The sequence below is a fragment of the Garra rufa genome, chromosome 14 (assembly GCF_049309525.1).
Source record: "Garra rufa chromosome 14, GarRuf1.0, whole genome shotgun sequence".
NCBI classification, from domain to species: Eukaryota; Metazoa; Chordata; class Actinopteri; order Cypriniformes; family Cyprinidae; genus Garra; species Garra rufa.
Window position 1 is genome coordinate 31,998,186 of NC_133374.1, and position 20,909 is coordinate 32,019,094.

The window sequence follows — 20,909 nt, forward strand, 5'->3', positions numbered from 1 at the left end:
GTTGATTTTTGGTTGTGCAGCACCTTGGTCAGCACTCGTTGCTTTTAAGGTACTATATAAATAAACCTGACCTTGACAATTTTCTTGGTACTCCTTACCAGGGCATCGCATTGGACACCATCTGAGCCAAACAAGTTTACCTTATAGTCTCATCAGACCACAGGACATGGTTCCAGTAATTCATGCTCTTGGACAGGTTGTCTTCAGCAAACTGTTTGCGGGCTTTCTTGTGAGCCAGCTTCAGATGAGGCTTCCTTCTGGCGACGACGCCTATGCAAACTGACTTGTTTCTGTGTGCGGTGTATGGTCTGAGCACTGACAAGCTGACCTTCTACTTCTGAAACCTTTAAAGCAATGCTGGCAGCGCTCATGCATCTGTTTTTTTAAAAGAGGTTCTGCACCTGATGCACAGAAGGAGAGCTCATCTACGATGAACGACCCTTGCAAGGCCTGTGCCAAATGGAACCCATCTTGGAAAACCTCTGTATGACCCTGACCACTGTAGTGTAACTCGGTTTCAGGGTGTTACTGAACCTTTAATAGCCTTGGCCATCTTTGTGGAGAGCAACAATTCTAATTCTCAAATCCTGTGAGAGTTCTTTGTCAGTATGAGAGAATTGTACTTAAAGCATCTAATTTTAACTGCTCTAATACAAGATACACAACTTTGTATGGTCCTGTCAAGCAGACAAAAACATAAACATGATGAATAGGACATGTGGCTTTGCATACTCCTGTTATCACTTAGGGTGTACTCACTTTTGTTGCCAGCTATTTTGACAATAATGGCTGTATGTTGAGTTATGTTCAGAGGACAGTAAATCTATACTGCTATACAAGCTGCATATTGACTACTTTAAAATATATTCAAGTTTTATTTCTATAGTATTGTCCCTTGAGAACATATACTTAAATGGTTGCTGAAATGTGAGGGGTGTACTCACTTTGTGAGATACTGCATATTCAAACTAATGAATCCTTAAGTTTTAATCTCATAAATCATGCCTGAAATATTGTTAGAATTGTAACTGTTGTTGATTTACCTCTGAAAACATTTTAATACAATAGAAAAATATATGTATTTACAAGAAATACATATATCTTTATAGGTCAATATAACCCCTGTGTTAGTAACAAATCTGGTGGGTGGACCTTCATGCCTTCTGGACAAATCACATCATATGAACTCATTAAAAAAAAAAATCGCCACTTCTTAAAATAGTTACATTTTCTCCTGAGACCGGGTTGGGAGTCTTTAAATTTCTTGTGAATGTCAAGTTTATGCAGTTTCACCTTAGAAATAGAGATAATTGGATTCTAATTTGAATAAACAGCATTCATTAAAGAACAAAAAAGGTGAAATAGCAACTTGCTCACTGTCACGCATTCCCACACAAAACAGAGACCACAGAAAGAAGACATACTAACGTAACATAAAAAACAAGCAAACTTTAATTATAACCTTAATCTTTCAAATGAACAAGCACCCCTCCCCCCAAACACTCCGATAAACAAATTCAATCTTATTTACAGCATAGATGATTCAGATATACAGTTTTTATCAATGAACAAATCACACTGGTTACTAAGCAACAACTGGTTTTATGCAGTACTTTGAACTACTCTTCAAATGCACTCCATATTGGTATTTGGTTATGAAATGCTACCAAGTTCCACTACATAAGCCACTGAAGATCATCTGGCTCAGGCAGTGGAACTGTTCTAAAGGTGCGGTCACATTAGCGAAATTTCCTGGGGAAAAAGATCCATTATCTGCTATCAAAGGTGTCGCACAGCTCATTTCGAAACTGGGGGGCAAACCCATCACCCTCACGAAATTCCTAATCGAGTGGATTCCTACTGAAATGAAAGGATTTTTTTAAAAAGCTTAACAGTAAATGGCTAAAATTAAATTATTTTAAAAGGAATTTGCGCAATAGGACTTTGCATGAAGGTAATACACAAAGCAGATTTAACTCTTGTTCAAATTTGGTCATTCAAATTCCCGGCATTGACCAACGGATTTTGCGGTGAAATCAGTAATTTGTTCATTGTCAATAGTGAAATGCCTGAAATCACTGAAATCGAACCAAGCAGCGCTCTGTTGGTCATTATGGCAAGACTACACAAGCGAAATTTATGCAGGGAATGTTTTTCCCATCACACAAAACACCCTATCACATGGATTCCTTTTGTAAAGGCTGGATTTCGCTCCAAAATATTTTGCTGATCAATGATAATTGCAGTCACCCTTCTTAACACAATGTACCACATTCTAATGGGTCCATAACAAAGCATTGGCATGCAAATTTAAGGGAATATCGGTGCCATGAGGAATATTCCAGGTTAAATATGTTGAGTTCAATAGATAGCCTCAGTGACATTTTGTTGATTAGAGGATAACTATTGCCAAAATGCAACCTGGGCTGTTTTTTTTTTTCTTTTTTTTACTGTAAACGAGACAAACTTATATCTAAAAGCATAGTTACGACAAACGAGCCGTTTTCTGAGATTGGCCGTGATTTCGTTTTGTGGTCAATGGCCGGTGAATGGGAGTTCTAGGGGCACAACATATGACTTCAAACCAAGCAGCTTTCTGTTGGTCATCTAGGCAATTTCATGTGACTAAATTGAACATGAGCAAAATCTCCTTGGGGAACCTTTTTGCCCTTGTGCAAAACTCCCAGTCGCATCGATTCCCATTGAAATGTATGTAATTGGCCCATGAAAATTCATAGAGAAATGGTAAATTTGCACCTTAAGTGCATGAAATAGAAAAAAATGATTGTACGGGGTGGTCAAACTACACTCTTTGTTCCACTGACTTCCATTAATGAAGGTTTGGTCACATTATCAAGTAGAAAGCACAGTTTACACCGAAAACACTTTTTAACCAAGCAGCTTTCGGTTTGTCAATGTGGCAAATCCACATAACCAATTGTAACCAGTTGCAAAATCTGCCTGGAGAAATCTTACATGATTGCATGGATTCCTCTTAAACTGACTTTTAAACTTAACACAAAAACAAAACTGTGTTTACTGGTTATAATGGGAATTGTACTAGTTGTAATGGAAACTCTAATGGTGCCTTTTGGTCTCTCTACTGGTAATTGGTCGCCTTCTATTGGTGGCTTGTTAAAATTGCTAAATTGTAATTAAATATTTCCCAAAACCCACTACAGGAAGCCATTTTTTAAATGACTTTAATGGTTAACAGTTGATGGTTTGTAGTGTTTGTAATGGTATTTGGAAACCATTAGAATTTCTGTGATGCTTTCTATTGTTGTTTTTTTTTCAGCAGGGAATGTGGGAGACAGAAAACGTAAGCTCATGTGACATTTGCTAGGTTCCAAAGTTCAAATTTAAATGCGTCTTCTTTTTCCCCATTTTAAATATGCTGAATTGTTTTGTAACATCTATTTACCCTGGAATATTCCTTTGAGTCAAACTTTTGTTGGATAAAACGGTTTAAAATCAGACAAAACGGGTAAGTAATCACGGTGGAGCAAAAAAACGAATAAATGTAACAGTATAAGAGCATTTTAAGAGCTTGGACGATTATGAGAGTATGAGGCAGCCTCTTGAATGATGAAGAACAATCATGCGGTTAGTCAGTTAAGGCTGTGCTTCAACTAGAAGAGATGTGGCGATCACCCACCCCACATTTACGACTAACAGCATGTTCTTGTCCACGGCTGAGGTGGCAAGACGACTCCTTACCGCTGAAATGGTGTCGGACTAGTCTCAGTTGTTCTTTAGTAAGGAATGATCACTCCTCAAACAATATTCTCTCATTTAATATCATTTAAATTACTATAAATTTTACAATTCTATAGGTACAGTATATAAACAGTCAAAAAAAGTGCACTTGCAGAGGAGGGAAAAAAAAAAGAAAAACCACACATCACGTACTGTAGACAGTATTTAAAACACAGATCAGTCTGTGGTGCATAATGAAGATGTCACTGAGGGAACGGGGCACTGCGCCGCTCATCACCTCTAGATCTCCCTGTCATGGGTACAACCAGAGCAAACAACGAACAAATCAACCCAAAATATGTACGACTAAATACCACAGCTACAGTGGAAGATGGTTCATGTTGCAGTCTGATGGGTCGAAGCTGGTTGCCGCACGGAAATATTCTTCCATTCTAACAATATAACTTGCGGTGTACAGTTTTTAATGTGACTTTAACTCAATAATAACAGGGTTGAATCTCAAAGAAATTAATGCATGGTTTCACCCCACAAAGGAACTCTGCTATTTTATGTATTGTGACATTTTTAATCTGGAAATTATGCATTAAAATTCTTTTTGCATTACTATACTTTAATAAAATGTTTTAAAATGAGCATAATTTTAGAATTGTTTGTTCACATTATAATAATGACAATTTGTGAGGAAAATGTGCTTAATTCTTAAAGTCATAATATTTATTTTATTCTCATTTAATTCTTTTAAATTAAGGGTGAACTTTTGGTGATTTTTACCCCTTCAGACTCCAAAAGTTTCAATTAAATCTATTATTTTAGTTTTTGTGACATTTTTAAACCACCAATCTCTAAAAAAAAAATATTTTATTTTTCTAACAAATGCAAAATGTAAATAAGAACAAAATCAACAAGATTCGTTGTCCTTAATTTCAATAAAGGTGAAGGTAGGAGGTCTGTGCAGAAAGCTGGGTGAGGTTAAGTTAGACGATAACCTCTAACCCAAGCCAGACTGAGATGGCGGTAAACATCTGATATGCGCCAGATAGTGCCGACCGAATGACAAGATCTGAGCTGATGTTTCTTTTTTCCCCTTCACCTCTTTTGTGCTTTCAGAAGCTCTTTAAATGCATGGCCAATCCAACAGGGTAAATATCTGAGGCTTTTAAGAGCTGTACGTTTTCTAAGAAGATCATTATTTGGCATTCTAGTCATATTTTAGCAGGTAGAAATCAAGGGGACGTTCAAGTTCTGATATGTCACAATGTATAAAACGATTCCAACAAATATCGCGTTTAAGACCTAGGAATGTTTGATCTACTGCTGTTGTTGAATGGTCTAGATGATGAGTCTAATTGATGGCTGTTTACTCTATAAGAAGGAACTGTGTGTGTAAGAATCACAGGAGAAGTTAAAAACACACACAGTTTCTCAGTCAGGTCGTGATTCACCTCTACTGCCCGTGCCCCTCGCTAGGGGTCTCCCAGCCCAGCGCAAAGCAGTCAGGGAGATCTGTCCTAGGTGAACAGCTTGCTGAGGTCAGAGGTCAAAGGTTGCAGATGGACTTCATAAGAAATGATCCAGATGTGTCTGGGTGTGGAAGGGTCACATTTGGGAGAAGGGGGTAAGGGCCGTGCATACCCAGAGACACACGGAGCTGAAAGGAAAAGATGAAGAGCAGTTTAAAAATGGTATTATTCATTTCAACAAAACTTCAAGTCAACCTCCTTAAATGGCCTGGGCCCATATTCACAAAACCTTTTATCTTATAACTAAGAGTTCTCCTAAATAGCAGTAAAAGTTTTTAGCTAAGAGTTTTGTCTTAAAACATATTCACAAAGCTGCTGAGACAAACTTGTACTAAGGAATAGAGAGACGTCTTAAGCTAAGAGTAAGGACGGGGTTGACCTCGTTGCTATAGATGATGTCAGCATGCTAACTAACTATGCATACAGTGATTGGCTGATAGAGGAGGGGTCTCTGTCAGAGATTTATTCATAAAATATTGTAGAGGGTGATATTACGTTGCCATATTCAAATAAAGGTTTAAAAATAAAGATGTTGCCACTAATGTCATTTAGTGTCAATAAACAAGTATATGTTCAGCCAATTGTCAGCCTCTTACATGTGTGCTTCTTATAAACAATTTAGATATGCATATTATCAACATTTTCATTGACTGACTAGAACAATCATGGCTGATAGTAAGACATGCAAACATAAAAGAAAACACAACTGGACTCAAGAACATCTTACCCAACATGTTAATGAAAACAAGGGTGAAATCAATGGAAAATTTGGAGTATGGATAACCTCCAAAACCAAAAAAAAAAAAAAAAAAGACACGTGGAAAAACAAAGGTGTGCCAATAAATGCAACATGTGCCTAAAATGTTTACATCCAAGGCAGATAGCAAAAAAAAGGTAACCATTACAAAATTTTGTCAAGTTTTTACTGGTTAAAATAGAAATTCCATTGGTTTTAATGGTAACTGTAATGGTGCCTGTGTTAATCTCTACTGACAGTTGGTCAACTTCTAATGGTGACTTGGTAAAACCAATAAATTCTAGTGGAATATGTCCCAAAAAACAGTACAGGAAACCATTTGATGTGATAATTTCTGATTTCTGTGATGGTTGTTTTGTTTTTGTTTTTTTAGGAGAGAGGATAGGCCTAATTTGTGATTTGGTCTTAGTGACTTACGAGTCCTCTTCAATACTCCTAATGTTTCCCAGATTTAGGAGATAGCTTTACCGCTAAAATGCTTTGTGAAATACTCTTAGAACAAAAATTTAGGAGTCCTAAATTTAGGACTGACACGCCCATTATTTTTAAGATTTTCTCCTAAATCGCTGAGTTAAGAGCTACTTTTAGCCTTAAAGGAACACTCCACTTTTTTTGGAAATAGGTTCATTCTCCAACTCCCCCCGAGTTAATAAGTTGAGTTTTACCGTTTTGAAATCCATTCAGCCGTTCTCCTGTTCTGGCGATATCACTTTTAGCATAGCTTAGCATAGATCATTGAATCCTATTAGACCAATAGCATCACGTTCAAAAATGACCAACGAGTTTCGATATTTGTCCTATTTAAAACTTGACTCTTCTGTAGTTATATCGTGTACTAAGACCGGTGGAAATGCAAAGCTTCAATTTTCTAGGCTGATAAGATTAGGAACTACACTCCCAGTAATACCACGCAGCACATGTGCAAATGCTAAACTAGCTGGGAACTCATTTCTGATAATACTGCTCCTGCTTCGGCCATATTACGGCAGCAAACTTCCTTGACTATTACGCCGGAATGGAAGTGTAGTTCCTAATCGTATCAGCCTAGAAACTCGCAGCTTTACATTTCCACCGGTCTTAGTACACGATATAACTACAGAAGAGTCAAGTTTTAAATACAACAAATATGGAAACTCGTTGGTCATTTTTGAACGCGATGCTATTGGTCTAATAGGATTCAATGATCTATGCTAAGCTATGCTAAAAGTGATATCGCCTGAACAGGAGAACATCTGAATGGATTTCAAAACGGTAAAAATCAACTTATTAATTCGGGGGGAGTTGGAGAATGAGCCTATTTCCAAAAAAAGTGGAGCGTTCCTTTAAGATGTTTTGTGAATACGGGCCCTGGGGCCGTATGTATAAAACTTCTAAAAAATGCTCTTAAGAGTAGTCGTAAACTTTGACTTAAAGGTCCACTGAAGTGCCTTGAAACACGCAGCGTTCTTCTATGTGGTGACGTACTTTTAACTGAAACAAAAACAAATCGCCCAGCCCCGCCCACTTATTTTGAACAGCCAATAACGTTCCATTAATATCCGCTCGGGCCAGAGCCGTTGAGCTTGGTAAAGCCGCATTTGTAAGCTTATGACAGCCACAGACTAATAAATTACCCCACAGACTCAATATTAAACTCTTGCTAAAACGAAATAGTGATCATAATCATGCTGAGGTTGTGTAGTTTACATGCCGACCGCACATATGAGCGCATATGATCTGCTCTGTGTATTGCGTCTCTGAGTAGGGGGCGGGACACTACGGACTCTAGAGAGCATTTGATTGGACAGAACGTTTGATGAGAAACTGAAGTGCACGGTGATATCATCCAAATCCTTGACTCATATTGGCGGAAGTGACGAGACTGTAAGTTTTGAATGCCCATATCTCGTAAACGCGAATTTTGTCGTTGTTTTGAAGCACACTAGCATATAGATAATCTTAAGGCTAATATATTCATACTAAAAGCCAAAAAATTTTAATTTTGATTTCAGGGGGACTTTAAGTGTCAAAAAATTCTTAGTAAGAAGTAGGACTTTTTTAAGAGTAGGACACTTTTATAAAGAATCTAAAAGCAACTTTCAGTAAAGTTTGAGACTGATTGTTAAGTTCTGACTTGGGAGAATGAATATCTAAAAGCCCAACAATGCAGGAAATAAGGAGAGGGTTGCATCTTCAGTTTCAGGTTTTTGTATTACATCACACAGTGGTGTGTGAATTCATGACAGTGTTGATAAAGCACAACTCCTTCACACCTTCAGCACTCATGCATCCCAATATTAGAGCCTTACTGAGTGTCATTGTGAGAACCAGGCAATTCTCACTGTACTCCTCCTCTAGCAAATCCATAACATTTTGGATGCTGTTAGAGCCAAAATGATTGACCTGGGGCCGTATGTATAAAACTTCTAAGAAATGCTCTTAAGAGTAGTCTTAAACTTTAACTTAAGTGTCAAAAAAATCTTAGTAAGAAGTAGGACTTTTTTTAAGAGTAGGAGACTTTTATAAAGAATCTAAAAGCAACTTTCAGTAAAGTTTGAGACTGATTCTTAAGTTCTGACTTAAGTGTTGTAAATTAAGGACTACAATGATTGAAACACAAAATGGCCGCCCTTGACCTCTGAATCAGCCAATAGTGAGCCTGCTCATGTGAGTCACAGCAGCACAACACCAATTATTTGATGGGACTACAATACAATCATTTAATTAAGACACTATTTAATATTTCAGTGTATTTAAACAAAAGCTTTGCATTGTGGAAAATTATCACAAATTATTATTAATGCTTTGAAATCCATGTCTCCTCATTTACAGTTGGAGCAATGATGTGAACAGCTCCAAGAACTCAAAGAAAGTTTCTTGTTTTGCAGCATGGTTTGACGGTCAGTTGGAAAGTCAATAAACTGCCTTTAAGTTGTGGCCAAGAGAGAGAAAAAAGTGTTACTGATTTTGTAAGCATATTGCATATTTGCTTGGAGTCAATTGTTTTACTTTTATTTTTTTGATAATAATGCAGTAAAATGTGTCATATTTTTTGGCATTGCTGTCCTACAAAGAAATTATGAACACATGCAAAAACAAGAGAGGACCAACACAAAATTAATAACTGATTATGTTGTATTCAATGTCAATGTTGACAGTTTAGTGATTTTGTCACTAGATTTGTTGACGTCCTTCCCCCTTTTGAGACTTTGAGACTAAACCTTATTTAGATTACAACACTCTCCCACTGATATATTTATATTATATAGATCAGTGAACTCACCATTATGTCCTCATCCTCATCAGCTACATTGTGTGACTGTTTTAACTACTTTCAATTGAAAGCAGTTAGCAACATTGATCAGTGTTTTTTTCATATTTTGATGGTTTAAGTGAAATGTGAGGTCATTAAAACCCTCCACACATCACTTTTGGTCACTGATGTGTTTGGTGAGGTTAGTGTTACAATATTTAAGACCCTGCTTACTGGGTCATCACCAGTGCTTTGCTGCATTTTTACAATCTTTCAAATTTTCCAGTGAAAATAAATAAACAAACATATTATTGCAGCTAGAGCATTGATTTGTAGAGTGGATTAAGTTATTATGCTTATTACTTGGTCAATTAAGAATGCTTGATGGTCACGATTGTATCATTTTATCAACTCCATATCATCATATAACTCCAATATGTCATATGCGTATTGTAAAGTGTGTGTTTCCTCCTTTTTGCTGCCATTGTGTTACTCCTAACTAGGTTAGGAGACCTCTCCAACTCTCTTAAATAATTTAGGAGCTGAGACCTAGTCTTAACACTTAAGAACCTTTATAAATCACACTTAATCTTAAGTCCAGAAATAAGAGTAAAATTACGTCACTCTTAGAATTTTGAAACACTTAAGACTAAAATTTGACTCTGAGAAGCTTTATACATACGGCCCCTGGTCTCATGAGACCAAAGTATGGATTCCCGGAAGTCTATATTTTGCAAATATGGGCCTTGGAAAAGGTTCAATGAGTTCATTGTTCTTTGGCTATAGTGGGGTAGTTCTGGTGTGGATAAACAACCATGCATGTCACTTCTGCAGACTGCATCTTACTCTGTGATTAAAGTGTCACTCTTTTTATAGATTTGCATACTCTGAGACACTTTCTTAGAGTTTCTTTTGCTCTTTTTCTAGCAAAAACTCACTCATCACTAAATAAAAGCTTAAAGTAAAGACATAATTATTTTATCTACATTTTTTTCCATTTTCTCTGTTACTTTCACTACATTTTCACACTTAAAACAATAATTTTGTATTCCTCTTGTCCTCTTGTATGCTTAGAAATACATATCTTGACAGTTCTCTCTCAAGTAGTTTGATTTAGTGGGCTATATAACACTTTTAATTGTCAAGAAATGTCTTTTCTTTAACAGTTTTGGTTCAACATACTTACCTGTTGATCAAAACTTGCCTTAAACTTACACCAGAAATTTTTATAGTTTTATTTAGCACTTTCAGGAGGGTATACTAATTTTTCCAACACTGCATTTTATCACTTCTGATAAACTAGCATTTGTGCTTCATTTTTTTTATTGCTAAAGAGTGTTGAACTTTATTTTCCTATGTGCTACAGTACAAACAAGCAAACAGCCTGCCTAGACTTAAAAAGTAACGCAAAAGTAACTTAACACATTACTTTCCATTAAAAAAAGTAACTAAGAAACGTAATTAGTCACTTTTTAATAGTGCTATTTTATTGCATTACTTTAAAAGTAACTTTCCCCAACACTGATGGTTTACAACATTTTTCTGTGGTGTGACAAACTCAGAACCCATAGTCAATATTGCTTTACACAGACTATCTGTGAGTAGCAGACAATTACCTTACAATAATTATAAATATGATATGATAATATACTGTCATTAAAAGGTTTAGGGTCAGTACAATTACAAAAAACACAAATTAAGTAACATTAATGACATTACTTAATAAATAACATTACAAAAAAAAATTCTCAAAATATATGCTGTTATTTTGAACCTTCTGTTCATGAAAATGAAAACGTTCACAGTTTCCATTAAAATATCAAGCAGCACAACAGTTTTCAGCATTGTTTCTTAAGTGTCAAATGAGCATATTAGAATAATATAATGATAAATAAAATGTAAATATGAAAATAAATGTAGCATTAGAGACATATAAAACTTTTATAACATGACCAGAAAGTTCCTAATACAACCCAGTCATATGAAAGTGCTGAACTGACCTGAGGGGGGAAGTTGTGTGTGTACGGTCAGACGTCAGGTAGCGGTCAGGGAATCCAGGCCCCTAACAGTTGCACTGCTGCTTGGCCTGTGCAGCAGAGCCCCGGGGCTGTCTGAGCTGCCGCAGGGACGCGTCGCCATACTGGATCCCAGAACCCATCCGCTCCGGATCCAACTCACCTGTATGAGCACATCGAAAACGTGAAGAAATCAATTACATTTGATACATTCCTACGGTTTTTAAATTATCAACATGATCAAAACTGCTGAAAAACCTGTTTTGCACACCTGCTACATGCCTACTGTCATCTGACTAAACATTTATACTTTTTTAGCAAGTAAACAGCCTTTTAGAATCATTCTAAAATGTTTTTGCTCTGAAATCTTTACAAGTTTATTCAAGTAATATTTCAAGATGAACACTTTCTGGAGTTAAGCAGCTTAGGTTTACTTGATTATACATACATCATATTTTTTATTTACATTAAACTGTGAATATCAAATATGATTCATCTGGGGCCTTGTCATTTATTTGCTCATCTCTCAATCATCATTGTATTGCATTGCCCCCACAATAAAAACTACTTTGAACTAGTGATCATAAAACGGAGCATTTAAATATCACCTGAAAATTTATTTTATTATGCATTTGTTTCTAAAGGTTCAATAAATTGCTTCAAAAATGTGATATTTCTTACTTTTATTTAATGTCAGGCTTTACAGTGTTAAACGTTATTTCCTTCGCTATTATGGTTGAACTGAAGCTTTACAAAAGCATTTAGGCTCTTTTTGTCAAATAGCAGTAAACTAATACCACAATATCTTGGCAGTGTGTTTTTTCTTACCCGACTCAATCTTGGTGAGGATGGAGCGAGCACATTTGAGAAAGGCTTCCTCAACGTTCTCCCCGGTTAAAGCACTCGTCTCCAAAAACATCAGCTCTGAGAGAGGAGAGAGTCAGGCTAACGCATCAAAATCAATCATCTGCTCACACTGCAAATGCTTTAATGTTGTAAAGGTCCATATGGACACCTGTTATCAGCTTCGCTAAGCGTCAGTTTCATGAGGGTGCTTTAGTGTGAAGAGCATCATCAGCAAGAACCAACTTATGGTCTTTAGCCATGTCTACAGCACTCCTGTGACCAATACAGAAGAGCTTTTAAATGAGCCGCTCATAAAAACCCCGCTGCTCTAACAACAGAAAAGAAGAGAAGCTCTTTCTGCACCGGCACACAAGAATACAGATCTATCTAGATGTATGGCAAACAGGTGCCAGAAGCAAAAGAAAATTGATGTTGTGTCACACTGTTAGGCAGAAATAGGCAAAAAAAAAAAGAAGTCATTTTACACTATAGCTACAAATGCAGTATCCCTAAAGAGCAGCTCTAACCGTTCTCCTGGGCAAAACGAGACGCCTCTAAGAACGTGACCTCACGGTCCGCATCTAGATCCTTCTTATTCCCGCACAGGATGATGACGATGTTGGGGCTGGCCAGTGTCCGTGCATCCGTCAACCAGTTAGTCAGAGCATTGTAGGTCTCCCGACTAGACAAAGAGATGTAGACAAAGTCAAATTAATTTGTATGTTGCTTTTCACAGTACACAGTTTCAAATCATGAAGCATGCATACCAAAAAGCCTGTCAAACTTGCACAAATACAGTCAAAAAACACAAAGGTTTACATATAAACACAGTCGGTTGTGTCTAAAGTGAAAGTAAACAGCTGAGAGAAAAACAGATGTGTGCCGGTATATTTGATGAATGCAGGTCTTAAAGTGACAGCAGCAGACTAATAGTACTAAACATGCAGCAGCTTGTCATTAAAGGGATAGTTCACCGAAAAATTAAATCTGTCATTCTTATATTGTCCCAAACCTGTATTAATTTTTTTCTTGTGCTAAACACAAAGGAAGAGACTTTGAAGAATGTGGGTAACCAAACAGTTGCTGGTCCCCAAAATAACATGTTCAACAGAAAAAAGAAACTCATTCAGGTTTACTGTTAAATATTCCTTAAAAATAATGTTTTAATAATATTTTTATTAGTAGTAGTATAACTAAATTACATTAACTAACCAACTTTCATTTTGACAGGTTGTTGTAAAGACCTTTACATTTTTCTGTTTATATGGTATGACGATAGTTTTCTTTTCTCTAAAGAAACTTTAAAATGCTCATGAAGTGACTCTCAGAGCAATTCTACAGAGTGTGTCAATATGTTCCTGTACTCATATATTGAGGCAGCAGAGCCTAAAAACACTATGAGCGTCACGCACGCTTCAGCATGTGTATAGTAAACAACATTCATTCACACAAAGGCACGCAAAACATGCAGGATTCGTATTTAAATAGTATTTTGTGGCTTAATATTTACAGACACAAGTCCATATCATGTTTTGACTTAAACGGGTCATATGCTAAAAAGAGCATTATTTTGTGTATTTGATGTGATGCGGTTTGAGGTTGAAAAACATATTATTTCCACATAATGTACATTATTTTTTAATTGGCCTTTCTGAAACGCTTAGATTTTTACAAAACTCATCGTTAATGGAAAGCAAGGTGTTCTCTGATTGGCCAGCTATCCGGTGCATTGTGATTGCCCAAACACCTCAAGCATGTGAAGGAAATGCCCCTCATCACGTTGTAATGACGTTTCTCGGCATGCTGAGACAGAAACAGTAAAACCCATTTTAAAACGAGGCATTTGTTGCATCCAGTGGGGACATAACTACTGACTGTAATGACTCATACTGTTGCGTTGCATAAACATAACACCATGTCTGCATTTGCGATCGTAGAACGAGAAACAACAAGCACTACTCTACACTGCTCAAAACTTGCCTTTGAAAACGTACTTACAGGCTGTGAGTCAGAAGCCCAGACTGGCCTTGCAATGTTGGAATTGCCCCACTTTTTAGCCTTAACCCTTTGTGTACAGCTGGCATTGTAAGCTGCTCTCCCAGGTTCAGGAAACAGCATAGCACCCACTCGAATATTTGCATTGTACTGTTCCGGAACAGTGTTGTAAATGCAACCTAACCACTGATTTCTAGTTGTGTCCTCATTTGGAAGGCCAAACAATGCACTTTCGCTTTTGCAATGAAACACACTGCATCTCCACAACAGGATGCAACAATACTATAGCCGCTGAAAGTTACGCCTTCTTTCTTTCCATATACAGTCGTGGCCAAAAGTTGAGAATGACACAAATATTAGTTTTCACAAAGTTTGCTGCTAAACTGCTTTTAGATCTTTGTTTCAGTTGTTTCTGTGATGTACTGAAATATAATTACAAGCACTTCATACGATTCAAAGGCTTTTATCGACAATTACATGACATTTATGCAAAGAGTCAGTATTTGCAGTGTTGGCCCTTCTTGTTCAGGACCTCTGCAATTCGACTGGGCATGCTCTCAATCAACTTCTGGGCCAAATCCTGACTGATAGCAACCCATTCTTTCATAATCACTTCTTGGAGTTTGTTAGAATTAGTGGGTTTTTGTTTGTCCACCCGCCTCTTGAGGATTGACCACAAGTTCTCAATGGGATTAAGATCTGGGGAGTTTCCAGGCCATGGACCCAAAATTTCAACGTTTTGGTCACTTTTGCTTTATGGCACGGTGCTCCATCGTGCTGGAAAATGCATTGTTCTTCACCAAACTGATGTTGGATTGTTGGAAGAAGTCGCTGTTGGAGGGTGTTTTGGTACCATTCTTTATTCATGGCTGTGTTTTTGGGCAAAATTGTGAGTGAGCCCACTCCCTTGGATGAGAAGCAACCCCACACATGAATGGTCTCAGGATGCTTTACTGTTGGCATGACACAGGACTGATGGTAGCGCTCACCTTTTCTTCTCCGGACAAGCCTTTTTCCAGATGCCCCAAACAATCCGAAAGAGGCTTCATCTGAGAATATGACTTTGCCCCAGTCCTAAGCAGTCCATTCGCCATACTTTTTGCAGAAGATCAATCTATCCCTGATGTTTTTTTTGGAGAGAAGTGGCTTCTTTGCTGCCTTTCTTGACACCAGGCCATCTTCCAAAAGTCTTGGCCTCACTGTGCGTGCAGATGCGCTCACACCTGCCTGCTGCCATTCCTGAGCAAGCTCTGCACTGGTGGCACTCCGATCCCGCAGCTGAATCCTCTTTAGGAGACGATCCTGGCGCTTGCTGGACTTTCTTGGGACACCCTGAAGCCTTCTTAACAAGAATTTAACCTCTTTCCTTGAAGTTCTTGATGATCCTATAAATTGTTGATTTAGGTGCAATCTTAGTAGCCACAATATCCTTGCCTGTGAAGCCATTTTTATGCAACGCAATGATGGCTGCACGCGTTTCTTTGCAGGTCACCATGGTTAACAATGGAAGAACAATGATTTCAAGCATCACCCTCCTTTTAACATGTCAAGTCTGCCATTCTAACCCAATCAGCCTGACATAATGATCTCTAGCCTTGTGCTCGTCAACATTCTCACCTGAGTTAACAAGACGATTACTGACATGATCTCAGCAGGTCCTTTAATGACAGCAATGAAATGCAGTGGAAAGTTTTTTTCGGGATTAAGTTAATTTTCATGGCAAAGAAGGACTATGCAATTCATCTGATCACTCTTCATAACATTCTGGAGTATATGCAGAATGCTATTACAAAAACTTTAGCAGCAACTTTTCCAATTTCCAATATTTATGTAATTCTCAAAACTTTTGGCCACGACTGTACATATGGGCGGTGTTATGCAAATCTACCCACGCCGTGACGCAGACATATGGGGGTGCGTTTGAACGAGCCGTTTTAGGAAGGTGTGGCTGAGACTTAACTTAATTATAACTTAACTTATAATAAATCTCTTTGGGTTTGAGATTTAAGCTTTGCAACTTTACAGATCATATTTATGCACAAACAGCTTGTAACACTCCAAAGACAAAGGAAACAAGAAACCGCATCATATGACCCCTTTAAGTGTACTGACCTACTTTTGAATTACTCATCCAAAATGTGTCAATTTCTGTGACATTTTGCGTTATACAGTCAATTAAATTTTTATGAACGGATTCTGCATTTTCCGCATAGCCTGTGCAGCCTAAGCGATATCAGTCTATAAAGAAAATGCTTTCAGAGGTTTGCAATTTACAATTTAATAACAATTATGAACGCAAATATTTAACAAATATTCCACACAGATAAACTGTGCAGGGTGATACCAGGAAGTCAAGCTTTTTTATCTTACATGTTGACTTTGAAAGAATGGCCAAGTGTGTTACCAATTTTCTGAGTCAATATTTACCCCGATTCCTCCATTTATAATCCGTCCCAGAGAAACGGCCTTTGTGAGCGAATAACAGCGAACGCTTAACATACTTCACTGTTAATACCGCTTCTCAGAAGTCAATGTCTGTGGCGACCTTTGAGTGCTTAGAGAAACGGTGAGACAATACATGACTCATAATGCCGTCCTTCACATTTCCTCACTGTGCGTTCGTCACGCTTTCAGGGAATCTTGTTTTGTTTGAGTCACCGGTCTCCAGGGCAACCATTAGCCTGTGGCCACAGCAACAGACGAAAGCGAGCATGCTAAATGTGGTTCAGTGTAAAGTCTGCAGCTGCAGTGCGATGACAGTTCAGTGCAGAAGGACGACCCTTATCAAACACACAATCCATCACTCTGTTCATGTTTCTCTCTCACTGCGCTCACACCCTGTCTAATGGACCGAGGGCTGCTGCTCGCCAGATGATGACATTTTATTACAGTGCTGTCAGTCTTTATTACTCCATTGTCTTTGTCTCTATTACCATGACAGCTGCATGGCAACCTGGAGCTCATTCAATTCGTCGCCGCAGTCATTCTCTCCATGTGCCTTTGTTTTAGTTCATTTCCTGCAGCTAAAAGATTCAGTTTTTCATTCCACAACAGAATTTATCTTTGCAGTCGGGTGGCCTTACCTTGTGATGTCGTACACGAGAAGAGCCCCTGCTGCTCCACGATAGTAACTGCGGGTCACTGACCTGTAAGACACAAAGAGGAGACTGACCTCAACCAATCAGTGTCAGCGAGTCAGTGCAGAGCAGTGAGGATATCCTAACGAGCCAATCAGAGGCAAGTACCTAAAGCGCTCCTGCCCGGCCGTGTCCCAGATTTGCAGTTTGACTGTTTTGCCGCCAACGTTGACAACCCTGGAGCCAAACTCAACACCGATGGTGTGGTTGGAGTCCTGTTTGACTGTGAAGAAGATGGTTTAGTAACAGTTTAGTGATGGGCGCTTTCGAAGCACTACTTCATTAAACTTCGAAACTTTAGTGAATAATTTGGTTGGAAACAGTGGTTCACAGCGTGTATTTAACTGCCAAAGTCATGTGATTTCAGTAAACGGGGCTTCATTACATCATAACTTTTTCGAAACGTTTCGAAAAATCAATGGTTTGCCGTTGGGGGTTCACCCAGTGGTGAACCACTGAATCAGCGTCTATGGTTTTTACCTGATCTGGGATCAGTTTCATCAATTTGTAGACATTTTAAATGAGACATTTGTGTAATTAAAAGGGTTAGAAGTAGTTAAAATTCTCTTACTGGCCTCTACATGATTTTTTTATATTTTTAGTTTTCATTTTAATTTTACTTAAAAGTTTAGTATTTTTGTTATGTGCTTTGGTCATTTTTATTAGTTTTTGTTCTTTTTTAAATATTAAATATTAAGTTACTTTTTTTGGCAGAATCTGCAAAATGTTAATTATTTTACCAAAATAAAAGGAATCACATGAAATGCATGTTATTTTTTTTTTATTTAGTACTGACCTGAATAAGATATTTCACAAAAAAGTTTTAGAATTTATAAAAATTACCCCATTCAAAAGTTTATATGCGCTCAACTGTGTTGTTACCTGAATGATCTACAACTGAGGTTTATTTTTTTTTTGAGTGATAGTTTGAGTCCCTTGTTTGTCCTGAACAGTTAAACTGCCTGCTGTTCTTCAGAAAAAATCCTTCAGGTCCCACAAATTCTTTGGTTTTTCAGCATTTTTGTGTATTTGAACCCTTTCCAACAATGACTGTATGATTTTGAGATCCATCTTTTCACACTGAGGACAACTGAGAGACTCATATGCAGCTATTACTGAAGGTTAAACATTCACTGATGCTTCAGAAGGAAACATTATGCATTAAGAGATGGGGAGTGAAAACTGAATTTGAAGATCAGGGTAAATTTAACTTATTTTGTCTTCTGGAAACATGTAATGATCTTCTGTAGCTTCTGAAGGGCAGTACTAAATGAAAAAAATATGGTATTTAGGCAAAATAAGAAAAATGTACACATCTTCACTCTTCAAAAGTTTACATCCCCGGCTCTTAATGCATCATGTTTCCTTCTGGAGCATCAGTGAGCATTTGAACCTTCTGTATAAGTTGCATGAGTCCCTCAGTTGTCCTCAGTGTGAAAAGATGGATCTCATACAGTCACTGTTGGAAACAGTTCAAACACAAAAATGCTGAAAAAAAAACAACAACAAAATAATGAGGCTTGAAGGATTTATCTGAAGAACAGCAGGCAGTTTAACTGTTCAAGACAAACAAGGAACTCATGAACAACTATCACTAAACAAAAAAACAACTATGGATCATCCAGGTAACAACACAAGTATGTAAACCAGAACCAAGTGTATGTAAACTTTTGAACAGTGTTTTGTATGATCCCTCTTATTTTGGTAAATTAATTAACATTTTGCAGATTTTCACCTCGACTGTAAATTAAGTCAAATCAAAAAAACGTTATTTAGCATCTATAAATCAAACTAAATACAACAAATGGATTTTTTTTTAGTTAAACCAAAAAAATAAAATAAAAGTTCTTTAAGGTAACACTTTCAATATAATGAATCATTATAAATCATTTTAAGTTAGTAATTTTAGGCCCGGTTTCACAGACAGGGCTTAGACTAAGCCAGGATTAGACCATAATTCAATTAGGACATTTAAGTCATTTTTATAAACATGCTTAGAAAAAAACATTACTGGTGTGCATCTTGAGACAAAACAAAGGCACTGATATATTTTAAGATCAATCAGTGCAATTTTATTGCAGTTGAAACAGCTCAGACTTACATTTTAGTCTAGGACTAGGCTTGAGTCTTGTCTGTGAAACTGGGGGTTAGAGTTTTAACTTTTGCCCAGGCAACATTTCTCATTTTTAATTTTATTTAAGTTTTAAAGTTTATATTTTATTTCAGCTTTATTTCAATTAACACTATTCTTTTTTTAGGTTTTAAATTAACGACAATAATCCTGGATGCCAGTTTTAGGTATCAAAACAATTTTTTTTTTGTCAAATTTTGGAAAAATGCACTGTTTTTCTATGTTAAATTCCTTACAACAATTTATTCATGTATCGTAGGTTTGCTGTCGGGTCAAATACATATTACTCGCCCCCATCCTTTAATAATATCCTCTTTGAAAAGTCTGTACATTGTGATGGGTTCACAAAACAATCCTCCTCTCTTAAGATTCGACTGAAATGACGGTCTGAAAAAACTGTGCTGCTGTTTTTGTTTGTTTCTTTGTTTTGTGAGTTTAGAAATAGCACTAATAATAGTATCACATCAAATTACTCTGAAAATTGTCTGTCAAAAATATTTGTGTACCGGTGACTCAAACGAATTTCCAAAAAAATGTATTAAGCTCACACTGTGAGAGCAAGTGCCAAAAAGTTGTGTGCAACTGACTACATTTCAGAGTCTGAACATTGTGTTTTTGTGTGTTTAAGCTTACAGGGTGAACCAAACTAACAACATAAGCATGCACAATTAAATATTTTACTTCAAAATATCACATAAAATGTATTCGTTTTATATGACCCCTTCAGTTTTCATATTATACCATTTAAAGCTAATTTCTAAAGGTAGTGTTATTCAACATCCATTTAATGGCAAAGACATAATTTCAAGCAATTAAGTCCCTTTTCTTTATTTTCTATATAAACTGAGATTGACATTGAATTTTCTAAGCTTTGTGACAACATGATTTCCATTCATTGGTTAACATGCCTTTATTCATGCTTTAAAAGCATGTAAAGCTAGTTTCACAAAGAATTAACATTCAAGGCCCCCCTCTTTCTCTCTGCTGAAGGCTTTGAGAATTAAAGGTCATGTTTTAATTCAAGTCTTTGTGAGACCGAGACATTAATATGGGCTTACACTTGTTCTCTATGAACTGATGAAGGAGGCATGATTTCCCAGTCCCAGCGCTGCCAATCACCAGGAACTTAAACAGGAAATCTGAAACCAAGAGGGAGAGAAAAAAGAAAGAGAATCAATATCATGCACAGAGAACATGTTTAAAGGGATGTTTGGATGTCGCTGGGCCATCCTTCGTTTCATCATGAAATACAGATCTTCATTCTTATGTCCATCAAATTGAAGAGTGTTTTGTTTGAACAATTAAACCCATCTTGAAATGTAATGTTCTGCCAAAAAGAGTTGCCAAGTAACCGACTAAACATCCATTAAACTGCAGATTGCTCATATTTTCTATTGTGTGGCAGGCCTGAGATTTTATTTACTTTCATAACAAATTGAAAGTAAGTAAAAATATTATTTTTTTGAAAAGTCTCTTATTCTCACCAAGCCTGTTTATTTGAACAAATACAGTACAAACAGTAACATATAATACACATCTAATACAAAAGTGAAATA

General features: G+C 37.0%; 1 protein-coding gene across 1 annotated transcript; it reads right to left on the reverse strand.

Moving 5' to 3' along the window:
- Window positions 1-1,429: 1,429 nt before the first annotated feature.
- On the reverse strand, window positions 1,430-20,496 carry LOC141284798 (ras-related protein Rab-4B-like; the record flags this gene model as incomplete). The annotated part of the gene is made up of 7 exons (XM_073817817.1): window positions 1,430-5,368; window positions 11,230-11,407; window positions 12,073-12,168; window positions 12,618-12,772; window positions 17,169-17,231; window positions 17,331-17,445; window positions 20,412-20,496. Coding segments are annotated over 6 exons (630 nt in total), but the record flags the coding sequence as incomplete, so codon positions are not given.
- Window positions 20,497-20,909: the final 413 nt, after the last annotated feature.